At 57.7% G+C, this 13,240-nt stretch overlaps 1 protein-coding gene across 1 annotated transcript in view; it reads right to left on the bottom strand.

Annotated features, from left to right (window-relative positions):
• The window catches only part of WNT3A (Wnt family member 3A), a 54,344-nt gene extending 41,110 nt beyond the window's left edge, over positions 1-13,234 (bottom strand). The window contains exon 1 of the mRNA XM_017883819.1: positions 13,065-13,234. Within this exon, the coding sequence (XP_017739308.1) occupies positions 13,065-13,135 (71 nt within the window). The 5' untranslated portion in view covers positions 13,136-13,234. The remainder of the gene's footprint in view (positions 1-13,064) is intronic.
• Between the last annotated feature and the right edge of the window lie 6 nt (positions 13,235-13,240).

The raw sequence follows: 13,240 nt of genomic DNA, 5'->3' as shown, positions 1-13,240 counted from the left end.
TTTTGTATTTTTAGTAGAGATAGGGTTTTGCCATGTTGGCCAGGCTGGTCTCAAACTCCTGACCTCAGGTGATCCACCCGCCTTGGCATCCCAAAGTGCTGGGATTACAGGCAAGGGGCTTCCATTTTTAAGCCAGGGTGAGGTGAGGTGGCTGCCCCAGGTGAGGTGCCTCCATTCCATGAACCCAGATGCTTCCCCTTCACCCATTCTATGGCGAGACTCCATGTGGGATGTTACTTGCAAAACATCCAGCACTGGTTCAGGACGTGCCTGCTACAGTGTTTGGGACAGAGCAGACTGACGTAAGCATAAAAAGATAAGACAGATAGATAGAGAATGGAGAGGGTGGTGGGTGTGAGATAAAGCAGGCTGATTCAGTGTGAGCTATGGACACACAAGGCTTTGATGTCCAAAGGCTGCATCTTTTCCAGATGTTTGAAAATTTTCCTAATGGAATGTTGTAGGGGACAAACATTTGAGTGTCATGGCTGGGGCCTGGGAGTGTGTCTGAGAAGGGCTGGGTACCTAGGCTTTAGGGCCAGCCTGGCTTACAGCCAGGGAAGTGAGCAAGAGGTGTCCGAAAGAAGGAAAAACTTGAGTAGTTGAATGTCTTTGTTTACTTGGAGAATTAGAATGAGGAGAAACAAAGGAATCCACTTAGAGCTCGCTGCTTACAAAACAGGGACTGCCCTGGGGGATGTGGCCATTTCCAAGATGCATCCCTTCTCTAAGGCTAGATGCTGGATTCATTTTGGGGGCTGTCACTCTGCCCACCCCCAGAACACTATGACCAGCATGGAGCCAGGGTTACCTGGGCTCTCAGGCTCGGGACTGGGAGGGGTGGCCTTTCCCTGGTCTCTAGGGAAAGTAGAGAGGGGGGACTCCCAAGTCTGAAGGCTCCATTCTCAGGGTGCTGAGTCAGCCAGCTCTGTGCCCCTCTCACCCTCCTCCTGGGTGGGCCCTGGCCCACCATCTTCCTGAGTATGGCCAGGGTGCAGGTGGCCAGCTGCCATCCCAGAGGTGGCTGCAGCATCCCTGGTCTCTAACAGCCCTGATGGGTCCCCTCCCTTGACGGGCCCTTGTGGTTTGGGGTCAGGATGAGCTTCTCCTGCCTCCTGTGGACCAGAGGGCCCCTCTAGTTCCTTGAGTTTCTTCCTGAGAGATTTCTCCTTCTGACAGCACCAGGCCACCAGAAGGCCTGGGCCACATAGACCCTGCCTGAGGAGGGTGGAAAGCTGGCAGGCAGAGGGGGAGCTCCTGTGGGGCCAGGAAACAGTGCAGACGAGGGCCCAGGAGGCTCACTGGGCCCCCAGATTTTGGTTGGGCCTTGAAGGATCAGTTGGGTCATTAAACAGAAAATCAAAAATAAGGCTGGGCAGGGTGGCTCATGCTTGTAATCTCAGCACTTTAGAAGGCTGAGGCAGGTGGATTGCTTGAGGCCAGGAGTTCAAGACCAATCTGGGCAACATAGCAAGACCCCATCTCTACAAAAATATAAAAGTTAGCTGGGTGCAGTGGCACACACCTGTAGTCCCAGCTGCCTGGGAGGCTGAGGTAGAAGAATCACTTGAGCCCAGGAGGACAAGGCTACAGTGAGCTCTGATTACACCAGACTGGGTGATAGAGTGAGACCCTGTCTCTAAAAAAAATAAAAAATCTAAATTGCACAGGCACTATCCCTTCCCCAGCCCCCAAACCTCCTAGGATCCAAATTTCTAATCCAAGGAGAATGCAGATGCCTGGAATCCATCACTGCTTGAGAAACCATGACCTGTAACTTCCTCCTCCCACACCCTGTGGGCCAGGCTTGCCTGGGACAAGGGACAGACAGGCCTGTCTCAGGGTCTCGCCAGGGAGTATTGGCTGCAGTGAGTGGGGGAGGGGCTTGCAAACAGAGAGTGAATGAGAACCCAGTCTTCGAGATGGTGTGTCCCCAGGGTCCTGTTCTCAGCACAAGTTCTCAGGATGCATCAGATACGATGCAACTTGGACTCCCGGATCCGATCTTGGAACATGAAAAGGACTCTTATGCCCAAACTGGGGAGGTCAGTCTGCGTATTTTTTGTAGAGACAGGGTCTTGCAGCACTGGGAGGTAGCAGATACTCCCTCTCCCTTTCCTGCTCATGCTGGCATTTCCTGACCACCTCTGAGTTCCAACACCTAAGCTTCTCAGACCCAGAGAAGAAGAAGGATCTGAGGGCCAGGCTGCCACCTCCGGCATCTTGCTAGGCAAGCTCCAGGGACCTGAGCCACTGCTGTCTCTGCCAGACTATCGACATGGCCTTTATTATTTGTAAAATTTTATTAATTTACTTTTTTAGAGATGAGGTCTTGCTCTGTCATCCAGGCTGAGGGCTCACTGCAGCCTTGACCTCCAGGGTTCAAGGGATTCTCCCATCTTAGCCTCAGCCTTCCAAGTAGTTGGAATCACAGGCCTGTGCCATGATGCCTGGCTAACTTCTGTATTTTTTGTAGAGATGGGGTCTTTCTATGTTGCCCAGGCTGGTCTTGAACTCCTGGACTCAAACCATCCTCCCGCCTTGGCCTTCCAAAATGCTGAAATTACAGGTGTGAACCACCGCGCCTGGCCACTGTGGTCTTTAGAGAGCTAGTCCCTCCTCTTCCCTCCTCCTGCGGCCTCTCCACCTTTCCAGCACTCTTGTCGCTGAAAGGGAGCCTTGCTGAAGCTGGTTGTTTCTCCCTTCCACTACCCAGCATTGCTCCTGTTACTACCACCACCCAGCCCCTTACCTGGCCTCCACCTGCTGGGCAGAGCTCACTGGTGACCTGACCACAGGTTCTAGTCATGTGGCTCCCCCAAACCCACATGACCTGCATAGGTAGCACTGGGACCTCCCAGAGCAGCAAGCCAAGGCTCAGGGAATGGAGCTTTGCCACAGCCACGGGGCTAATACAGCAGAACAGGGCTTCCCGCATGCTGGCCTCCAGGGGCTGCTGCTTTCTAAGATCCTACAATGCCCTTCAAATGTGTTGATGTAGTTTGGATGTGTGTCCTCTCCAAATCTCATGTTGAAATGTGAACCCCAGTGTTGGAGGTGGGGCCTAGTGGGTCCCACCCATTTAGGTCTCAGAGGCAGATCACTCGTGAATGGCATGGTGCCCTCCCTGCGGTAATGAGGGAGTTCTCCCTCTATGAGTTCATGCAGGAGCTGGTTGTTAGAAGGAGACTGGCACCCTCCCCTGCTCCCTCTCCCATGTGTGACACATGTGTCCCCCCTTTGCCTTCCACCATGAGTGGAAGCTCCCTGAGGCCTCAGCAGAAGTGGATGCTGGTGCCATGCTTGTACAGCCTGCAGAACCCTAAGCCAATTAAACCTTTTTCCTTTCTAGTCTCAGGCATTCCTTTATAGCAATGCAGAATGGACCAGTACATGTATGAAACCCCAGTCCCTGCAAAATAACATTTACAAACGAATCAGAGATAAATGGTGCAAGTCACACAGAGCCTGGACAGCCTCCTTGCAGCTGATGACCCAAGACATCATAGGGCTTCCTGTCCCCAGTGCAGCCCCCTTTCCACCCCAGGAGGCCACCCAGGGGGACATGGGTGGTGGCCCTAACTGTTGCACCTGCAGCTTTGGGATTGTTGGAACCTCAGTTTCCCCAGCTGAACTGGGTGGTCATGGTTTAGAGCAGGTTCCTCTAAAGGGTGGCCCCAGAAGCATGAGTGCCATGGGGAACATGTGCTGGGTTCACCCAGGCTGCCTCTGGCTTGGACATTCTAAGGCTAACGGGGAAACTTCTACGGCTTCCTTGAGTCTAAACTTGCTCCATGGCCATGTCTGTCTTCACGAGGACTCTGAAGGTCCTTGGGGGCTCCCTTGGGCCGAGGCTCTGGGGAGTCAATCTTGCTGATAATCACCCTGGGGGGTCAGGGACCTACCTCCACCCCAAAAAAGGGTCCCCCAAAAGAGCAAGGTAGTAGCAGACTCTTAAAGCATGTGGGGGGATGGAAAGGGGCAACATCAGGTGCCCAGAAGGTGACAGGCACGGACAGACCCTGAGCGCTGGCTGTCAGTCCGTGGCTCCTGCCTGCTCATGGCCTTGGGCGGAGCAGCCACGAGTGGCCACTGTCCTGCCTGGTGCCCTAAGACAAGCGTGGCCCCAGCCAGGAGTCAGGGCCAGGAGCTCCCACTTGGGCTTCTGGGGCTTCTGATGAATTCTCCAATCTCTCCTTCAACCTCTCCCACGCTTTGTAGGCATGCAAACAAGTGCCTGGTCAGGGACGAAGGGTCCTTGCTGAGGGTCACTCACACAAAGAACCACAGGTAAGCACTTGGAAGGCGTGAGAGGGAGGGAGGGGGCGGTGATCTTGTCATCCATCACTCCCTACTCACTTCCTGGATGCCATCGATCTGGATCGCAGTGAGGCCTGGGCCCTGCCTCAGGGCGGTGGGAACAGCAGGGGCAGGAAGGCTGGGCCCAATCCCCAGGGAGAGGCTGAGGCCAGCCTGCCCTCCCTGACCCCATGCCCTGCACCCCGAGCCTGTGATTCACTGGATGAGGAATTCATTCCCTTTCCCCTCTCACTGCCAACACCAGAGTGTCCCAGGAAGAGTCCATGTTTCCCACGTCCAGCCGCCACACAGCTGAGTGGCTGGAATTCTAACTGCCCAACTGGATGGGACACCAGATATCCCTCTGGCCGTGCAAAATCGGTGTCCCAAGGGAATGTGCCCCTGCTCTTCCAGTATCTCCAGCCTCTCTTGCTCTGTCCCCTTTCCCTGGAATCCCAGCTCTGGAGTGAATGGCAGAGCTGGGCTAGCAGATCACAGCACTCCAGCACCACAAGGCCTACTGGAACCATCGTGTGATCATCCAGAAGGCCCCAGAAACGGAGATGATGCTTAGTGAGTTTTCAAAAACAGAACATAAACTGTTTCTATTCTTAGAAAACAAAAGTTGAAAAGTTGGTAAGATCACAGACTTGTCTTTCCTTCCAGATTTTCTTTTTTTTTTTATTTTTTTTTTTTTTTTGAGACGGAGTCTCGCTCTGTCGCCCAGCTGGAGTTGCAGTGGGCCGGATCTCAGCTCACTGCAAGCTCCGACCTCCCGGGTTCACGCATTCTCGTGGCCTCAGCCTCCCGAGTAGGCTGGGACTAACAGAGCGCCCGCCACCCTCGCCCAAGCTAGTTTTTATACTTTTTGTAGGTAAGAGACGGGGTTTCACTGTGTTAGCAGGAATGGTCTCGCGATCTCGCTGACTTGCTGATCCGCGCCGCCTCGGCCTCCCAAAGTGGGCTGGGTTACAGGCTTGACCACCCGCACCCGGCCTCGCTTCGCAGATTTCAGATTTTCACAAATGCTGTTAGGTTCTTCCCCCCACCAATAATAGTTTGTTTTGAAGGGGAGGCTGTCATATTCACTCAGAACACACACAAATGTAGTTTTGTAAAATGGCCCCAGTACCTAGACCCACGGCTCCCGCCTGTGGCCAAAGTCACAGCAGCCATGCCTGCAGCCCGCAAGCACTAACGGTTTTTCTTCCTCACTCCCTCACTTCTGTCCAAAGGCCAGGCAGCTTGCCAGGGGTACGGCAGAGATGCTGGCTGTGACATGCAGGGGAGGAAGGAGGCTGGCCCAGGACCACAAGGCAGGCGGTAGGCCACCCCAGTCCATGCCATGCTGGCCTCTCTGGCTTGGTTTGGTCCCATGAGCAATTTCCCATCTTATGTGGTGGCACTGGAGGTGCTATCTAATCCCTACGGACGGAGGCTCAGGGCAAAGCGTGGAGGCCTTCTCACAGCCACACAGCTGTGGGGATCCTGAGTGGCCATCATATCCAGCTTCCACTATTCCAGTGCAAGTCCTTCTGAAGCTGGCAGGCTCTTAGGTTTCTCAAGTCCAGGCCTGGTGTCTTTCAGCAGTAAAATTTAGCAAACTCAGAGCACCCATATACCAGGAGCACGGCTCTGTGCTTGCATGTTTGCTGGGGGCGTGGAGACCTCACAGTAATGCTCCACCCAGGTGTGTGGACAGGAGGCCTGGAAGGCAGGCATGGGCTTCAACTGGGCCCTGTTACTCATTTGTTTGTTTGCTCTTTCTCTCTTTCCCCTCCGGGGCCTCAGTTTCTCCATCTGTCAAAAGGAGTTATGGACCCCTCTCCTACCTGAAGCTCTGAGAGAGGAGGGGAGCAGTGCATGGAATGGGGGCACTGCTCTCAGGCCCTGCTGCCCTGCTGGATGTCATTTCAGCCTCCTCCTGGCCTGAGAGGGACCCAGTGCACCCCACTCGCGGGCCTGCCAGGGCTGCCCCTCCAGGATGCAATTTGTGCCCTGAGGCCAGCTGGCCGCCTCCTGGGACCCCTCTGGCTCCAGCACAGCTGCAACACAGGCAGGTATGGAGGACCAGGGCAGGTGCGTGTCTCTGCCATGGAGGGTCCTGCTTGGGCCGGTGGGCTTCCTCTCTGTGGGGCCTCTGGAGCAAACATCCTGTTCAAAATCTTTGTCTTCTTAAGATCAGGGCCACTCCATGGGCAGGGATAAGGTTTCCTTCCTCAGACCTGAAGCTCGGAGTGTTTGCCTGTTGGTGGATGACATCCCAGCTCACCCAGGCTGAGACTTCCCGAGGGCTGCCCGAGGGTGCCCACCTGCCTGGGAGACCCCTGAGGCTCTGGCTTCTCCTCACATCCAGTGGTGGAACTGGAGCTGCCTGGAAGACCACTCTTGGCAGCTCAAGCACCTTGTGAGCTGGCTAGGGTCCCCAGGATTTAGGGGCCTCAGGTCCCTCCTGGGTGTCGGCACCCCTTCCCAGTCCAGGCTGCCCAGCCCTGCCTGGAGCTCTCCCAACCCGCACCTCCTCCTGCCCACCGGCCCAGCTGGGATTACTGACACATACTTTGAACGAGTCCCAGCAGGCACAGCGGCTCCTGTGCCCGCGGCCACGCACTTGCCAGTTTCCCTGGGCGGCAGCGGCACGTTTTGCCGGGGAAGGAATGTGGAAGCAGCAACGTGAGAGACACCTCCAGGGTGTCACCTGGGGAGGCCAGTAGGGAGGCCAAGGAAGAGGCCATGTGCCCCTCACCAGCCTCAGGGTTGTAACCAGTGAGGGGTGGGGTGGGGGATTGTCCAACATTAAAGTGCACAGCCTGGGCCATGAAGCAAGACTCCATCTCAACAAAAAATAAAAAACATTAGCCAGGCGTAGTGGCATGAGCCTGTAATCCCAGCTACTCACAAGGGGCCAAGATGGGAGGACTGCTGGGGCCCAGGAGGTTGAGACCAGCCTGGGCCACATGGTGAAATGAGTCTCTACAAAAAATACAAAAATTAGCTGGGCGTGGTGGTGCGTGCCTGTGGCCCCAGCTACTCAGGAGGCTGAGATGGGAGGATCGTTTGAGCCCATGAGGGTCGAGGCTGCAGTGAGCCGAGATCACATCTCTGCACTCCAGCCTTGGTGACAGAGTGAGACCCTGTCTGTGGGGCTGTACAGGTCTCCTTTGTGAATGACATTCTTTTTCTTCAGCCTTGGTAGCTGCAGCTCAGCACTTTCCAGGTACCATTCGGGGCACTGGCTCTCATCCCTAGGGAGCCTTTTCTCTTCAGGAGCCGGAACCAGCCTCCTTGGCACCTGCAACCTCTGCCCCAGCCCCGCCCCTTGAGCCACACAGAGTTTAATCCTTCTTCCCCAACCAACTGCCTTCAGAGACATGAAGCGGGTCTTCTGAACAGAAACAGCAACGCAGTCCTTCAACTACTCGTAAAGGGGGCAAGTTAGAAGTCTACAGGCAGTGGTCCACATTGAGAGACCTCCCCACCCCCATCACTCCAGGTGTGGCTTCAGGCTGGCTTTCTCAGACTAGAGTCCCAACAGAGGGATGCTGTTGGTTTGTTTTTAAATTTCCATTATTACAAAATCCACAGAAATAGTTGCAGCACTGTCAAACCGCTACAATGTCACCAAATCCTTTTTAAATTCTCAATTTCTGTTCTGGTTTCTTCATGGACAGGTGGTCAAGTGTTCACATTTGGGCTCTGCGCAGTAGGCCCCACGTTGAGAAGCCCCAATGGGGTCCCTCGATGGAGATGGCACGAGCCCTGTTTCCTGCATCTTGGGAGAGCTGCTGGACACCGGAGCTTCCCTCCTCGCAGCACGGCGATGTACACAAGGGACCCAGTGGAAGAAGTGGCCACTGAGTGGTCACCACCCCTAAGACTGGGCTGCTGTGACTGTATCTACTTATCCTGTTCTCCCTGCTACAAAGGATTCCAGGAGGCTTATACGAAGCAAACATCGTTGGAACAAGCCTCTTGAGTCAGAGGGGCAGCTGGCCTCAAGGGCCCAAGTCGGCCAGTGCCTGAGGTGCCAGCGCCAGGCAGGAGGAGCTTTTGCGCTCTGAAAGGGTGTGGTGGGTCCCTGTGGTGGCTATGGATCTGTGGCCAGTCCTGACCGTCACCCTCAGGAGGGGTTTGTGTGTGGGCAGCTCTGAGGGGCAATGCCACCCCAGGGCCCTGAGATCCCACAGCTCTGGGAGGGCTGGCCTGATGACTCCACTCAACTCGTTTCATGAGTTTTATTTACTAGTGACTGCTGTCCTCAGTGCCAGAGGCAGAGACGAGAGACTGAAACTGCAAAAGACAGAGAGACAGAGGTGAAAAGAGATAGAGTGACAGAAACAGGCAGAGAGAGACAGACGGACAAAGAGTGAAAGAGGCAGAGACAGACACAAAGTGACAGAGACAGAGATGGGCAGAGACAGATACAGGGAAGAGACAGACAGACAGGGAGAGACTGAGAGACAAAGGTATGGAGACATGGAGGAACAGAGACAGGGAACAGAGAAACAGACAGAGAGACACAGACAGACGCAGGCGAAGGGGGAAGGAAGAAGGGGCTAGGGTGAGGCTGGGCCTGTGGAGGGAGTGCGCCAGTGGCAGGCTAATGTGGAGGCAGGGCAACTCCAGGAGTGGCACCCATCCCTCCTATCACAAGGCCTTTCCCATCTGAGTTTTTGGGTACCCCGGGCCATGTCCCTGCCCTGCCCGACTGGCCCCTCTCGGTCCCCGAAACACCCGTGCTGCAGCCACCTGCCCACACGCCGCACATGTCTGCCTGACCCATCATTCCAGCCGAGCTCCTTCCCTCCTGCACCCCTTCCTGGCTCCTGCCCCCTAAGCTGCCTCTTCACCTGACCCGTCTTCCAGTCAGTCTGTCTCCCCACCACAGTGAGGCCCATCAGGACTGAGGACACGGGGCGAGGTGCCTGGCAGTGGTGTGGTGCAGACACTGGCTGAGTAGGGCCTCCAGGGGTGCCAGCCCTCCAGCCCATGAAGGGCTGGGATGAGGGGCTGAGCTCTTGTGCCCAGGAGGTTGTTTGCACCCATGAGTGTGTAGGAGAGTGGGGGGCCTGAAAGTTTCTACATGTTCTGTGGAGGGCTGTGTGAGGTGCCCTATAAAAATGGAGGTCACGATGTGTTTCTGTCATATTGACAAGCTCGAGGTCCAGAGGGATGTGAGGGGCACCCTGGAGGGAGCATGAGTGAGGCTGTGGAGCAGGCCAGGGGCAGGAAAAAGGCTGAACACGGCCCACACCGCACTTCCCTGGGACAACCGGGGTGGCCATCTGCAGGCAGCCAGGCCTCTGTGTTCGGGAGCCCACAGTCCAGCAGGAGCCGGTGATGGCCGGGCAGAAGGAACCGCCTGAGAGGGAGAGCAGGGCTGGGTGAGGGGCGGAGCTTGCTGTGCTCTGACAGGCAGCAGGGGTGGCTATGGCCAGGCCTGGCAGCAACTCCAGGTGGCTGGGAGGGTGTGGGTCCCAGGGGAGGGCCAGGACTGAGAACCGAAGCAGGAGGTGGCCGTGGCAGGAGTGCCACAGCCCAGTCTGGTAAAGGCAGCAGAGGGACTTGAAAGATGAACAAAATCCAATTGCGAGCCCCAAAATGGGCTTGGACCCTGGGGAGGTGGTGGCGGGAGGCACAGGCCTACCTCTAGGGTCCTGGTGGGGTCCCTGGGGAGATGACAAGATGTCATTAACCCAGACATGGGAAGAAGAAGGGAGAGGTGGTCAGAGTGCCCTGGAGTGCGGGCGTGCCTGGGGATTGTTCTCAGATGGGGCCACGGTCTCCTTGCAGCACAACTGCCCTGTCCTCTGTCCATGTGGGCTCTTCCATGAATTCTTGTTCGTGAGAACTCAGCTTAGAAGGGGTGTGCAGGGAGGCGGGGGTCACTAGGTTCCTGCTGTCTGTGGCCTCATGGGACGCAGGTGGTCAGGTGCATAGGCCTTGGTTTGGTCTCCTGCCTGGCTCCTCTCTGTCACTGGATGAGCTCAGAATGGATGCCCCTGGACGTCTGTGCAGCTCTGAGCCATTCAGTGTTAGACCAGGCCTGTCTCTCTGCATTTCAGACCCGCTCGGCCTTGGGACTGCTGGCATCTGCTGCGTGGGTGTAAGACACCTCTGGGCCACCCGGCCCTGGGGAGGCAGGTGGCCCTTCACACTCTCACAGTGCTGCTGGCCACACAGGGACACCTTTGCCTCTCCCTCTGCCAACTTCAAAAGCCTAATTACCCTGATTTGGGCTGTTTCCTTGTTTGTTTCTCCAGGTGAGGAGATTCCCCTTCACTTTCACTTTCATGTGCTGGTGATGGTGGAGGGGGGAGAAGCAAGGGGCCAGCGGCTTCATGTTAGGGAGGGGCTGGGGGCACAGGTGAGGAGCTACAGAGAGGCCGCCCACCCCAGCCTGCTCTGCTCCACTGGGGCTCACCAGGAGCCCACCTGGCAGGGGCCAAGGTCCCTTCCTCCCCTGGTGATGCTTAATCTGGGGAGGATGCTGGGAGACAGGAGAAAGGAGGAGACGCTCTACTGGGTAGAAGACTCAGAGAAAGAGAATCTTCCCTGGCTATTAAACTGCAGGACACAAGTGGCGGGGGGCAGCAGCAGGAGTCCTGCAGCGCTGTCCTTCTGTGAGTCTTCCTCCCTATGCTGCCTGTGTGCTGCTCACGCCTGGGGGAAGGCATGTCCTTGCTCCAGCCCGAGCAGCCTGCCTGGGGGCAGAGAGGGGATCAAGAAGGGGGCAGACTTGTCTACAGGAAGCCAGCCTCCCCCAAGGGGAGGCTGCTTCTCAGGAAGCAGAGAATCCCCAAGTGTGAGAACCCTACTGAGAACAAAGTGGGGGTAGGGATGGGGGAGGGGTTCTCACCACCCACCCCCCTCAGTGTCAGGTGGGGTTCTATGCCCCCCCTTCCCTGTGTGGCCAAAGGACTGTCCTGCACTCTTGATGGGAGGGTGGAGAGGGTACAGGGACTTCACTTCTCTGCTCCTCCTGGCTCCCCTGCAGAATGCCTGACTGTCCTGGAGGGTGTCTTAGGGTCCATTCAGGGTAGAACACAGGGGGCCCAGGTGAAAGGGAGGTATACATGCGTATGGGGTGGACGGAGACCGAGGCTAGGAACCCTCAGGGCCGACAGGACAAAGATTCTAGGGCGCAGGGTTGCCAGGAAGCTGGCGACATTTATGGGAAGGTCGCGGGGGCCAAGGCGCTTCCTTTTGCGCTCAGGAACGCGGCGGCGGGTTCTAATTAGAAGCCTGCCTGGTGCGTAAGCCGGCCACCCTCAGGGCTCTCTCCGACAGACGCGCTGCCCCTGACTCCCTGCGGCCGTCTGGACGCGCGTCAGTATCCCAGCGCCCCAAGGCGCGCCCCGAGCATGGCCCTCAGGTGGGCCACTGGGCGCCGCAGGTGCCGCATAGGAAATGGGGCTCGCGGAAGTAGGGGTGCGCGGGGGTCCCCGAAGCGCGTCCCCGCGGCCTCGCGGCCTCTTCCAGGCCCGTCAGCTGCCTAAGGCTGCCCTTTCCCCGCCCGGCTGCTCCTGGCCCGGCGCCTCTACCGCGGGAGCCCGCGCTCCTGAACCATCTCGAAGAGAAAAATTATTATCGGATTAGATGTACCTCGGCTCGCTGGGTCTCCCCCCTTCCCCTCAGCGTAATTATTATAATTCCAGGCTGCCGTCGGAGAATGATGGGGCGGGGGTGTGCACGCTTGTGGGGAGGCTTGTCTCCAACTGCAGGACCTACCAGCGCTGCGCCTGGCCCTGAGCGCCCACATTCCTGCCACTTGTGTTCCCCAATCTTGGGCATCTCAGAGCGCCCTTAATTCGGAACTGCGGTGATCCTTGCTTGATGAGGGCTCTGAAGGATCACAAGGCGTGGCGAAAGTGTGGCCCCCGTTCCCCCTCCCACAGGATATGTGCGGTGGAGGTGGGAGGCCTGAGAGAGACCTTTGGGGACCCTTCCTTTGGTTTATCTGCACTTCCATCGCCAGGCTGGGGAGGGTCTCACGGAACGCGCCTTTTCTGGCGTGGAGGGCGCAGCTAAGTGCTTTCTGATTGAGGGTCCTGGAGCCCCTCACACCTCGTGCTTAACTCACCCTTACCTCTTTCTACAGCAGCCCCTCCTCGCTAGGCGGACCCAGGCGAAGGGCTTGCAGAGAGGACCCCTGGAAACCCCCGCGCACGGACTGCGGCGGGGAGGCGCGCGGGGCCCGGGGCCAGCCCCCAGTGCGCCCCGCCGCCGGCTCTGCGCCACTCCCTGCCGGGTCCCAGCTTTCTTTACGTAACCACGCTGCTCCGAGCTGTTCAGTCTTGTCTCACCGACTTTGTTTTAAAACGTGTGTGTGTGTGTGTTTGTGTGTAAGATACGGTTTTTGAGGGAAGTCTCCGGCGAATTCCCTCTCGCTTGCCCTCTTCCCTCGCCTGTGCCCTGGCCTCGAGCTGCCTGTCCCCTCGGTGACCGTGCGTGCCGACCTTCTTTCAGCCTCTCCCCAGCCCACTGTTCGCCCTGTCCGACGCCAGGGGCAGCTAGGACCTCCGCAACCTCCCCCACTCCCCGGCTCGGGAATCAATGTCTCCGGAAGCTCCGCCACCCACGCGTCCCAGCGGCCTGAACAGGTCCAAAGTGGCCGTCAAGGAAAACCAACCGCCCGCGGCCCGCACGCGGGGCTGGAGCAGAAGGGCGCGGGCTCCGGCCACCGCGGGGTCCCTGCCCGAGGGGGCCGTCTGCTGCGGGCCCGGCGCACAGGGGCAGGGGCGAACGCGAGGAGGCTCACTCACCACCAGATCGGGTAGCTGCCCAGAGCCTGCTTCAGGCTGCAGAGGAGTAAGAAGTATCCGAGCGGGGCCATCGCCGCTCGAGAGGGCGCGGAGGGCCGGGAGTCCGCCCCGAGAGCGTGAGCGCCGGGGCGGGCCGGGCCCTGGGAGCTGGCGCGGCGGCGTCGCTGGGCCCTCCT

Source organism: Rhinopithecus bieti, unplaced genomic scaffold, assembly GCF_001698545.2.
Source record: "Rhinopithecus bieti isolate Rb0 unplaced genomic scaffold, ASM169854v2 scaffold_14404, whole genome shotgun sequence".
Taxonomy (NCBI): Eukaryota; Metazoa; Chordata; class Mammalia; order Primates; family Cercopithecidae; genus Rhinopithecus; species Rhinopithecus bieti.
This window is presented reverse-complemented; position numbering and strand designations above follow the sequence as displayed.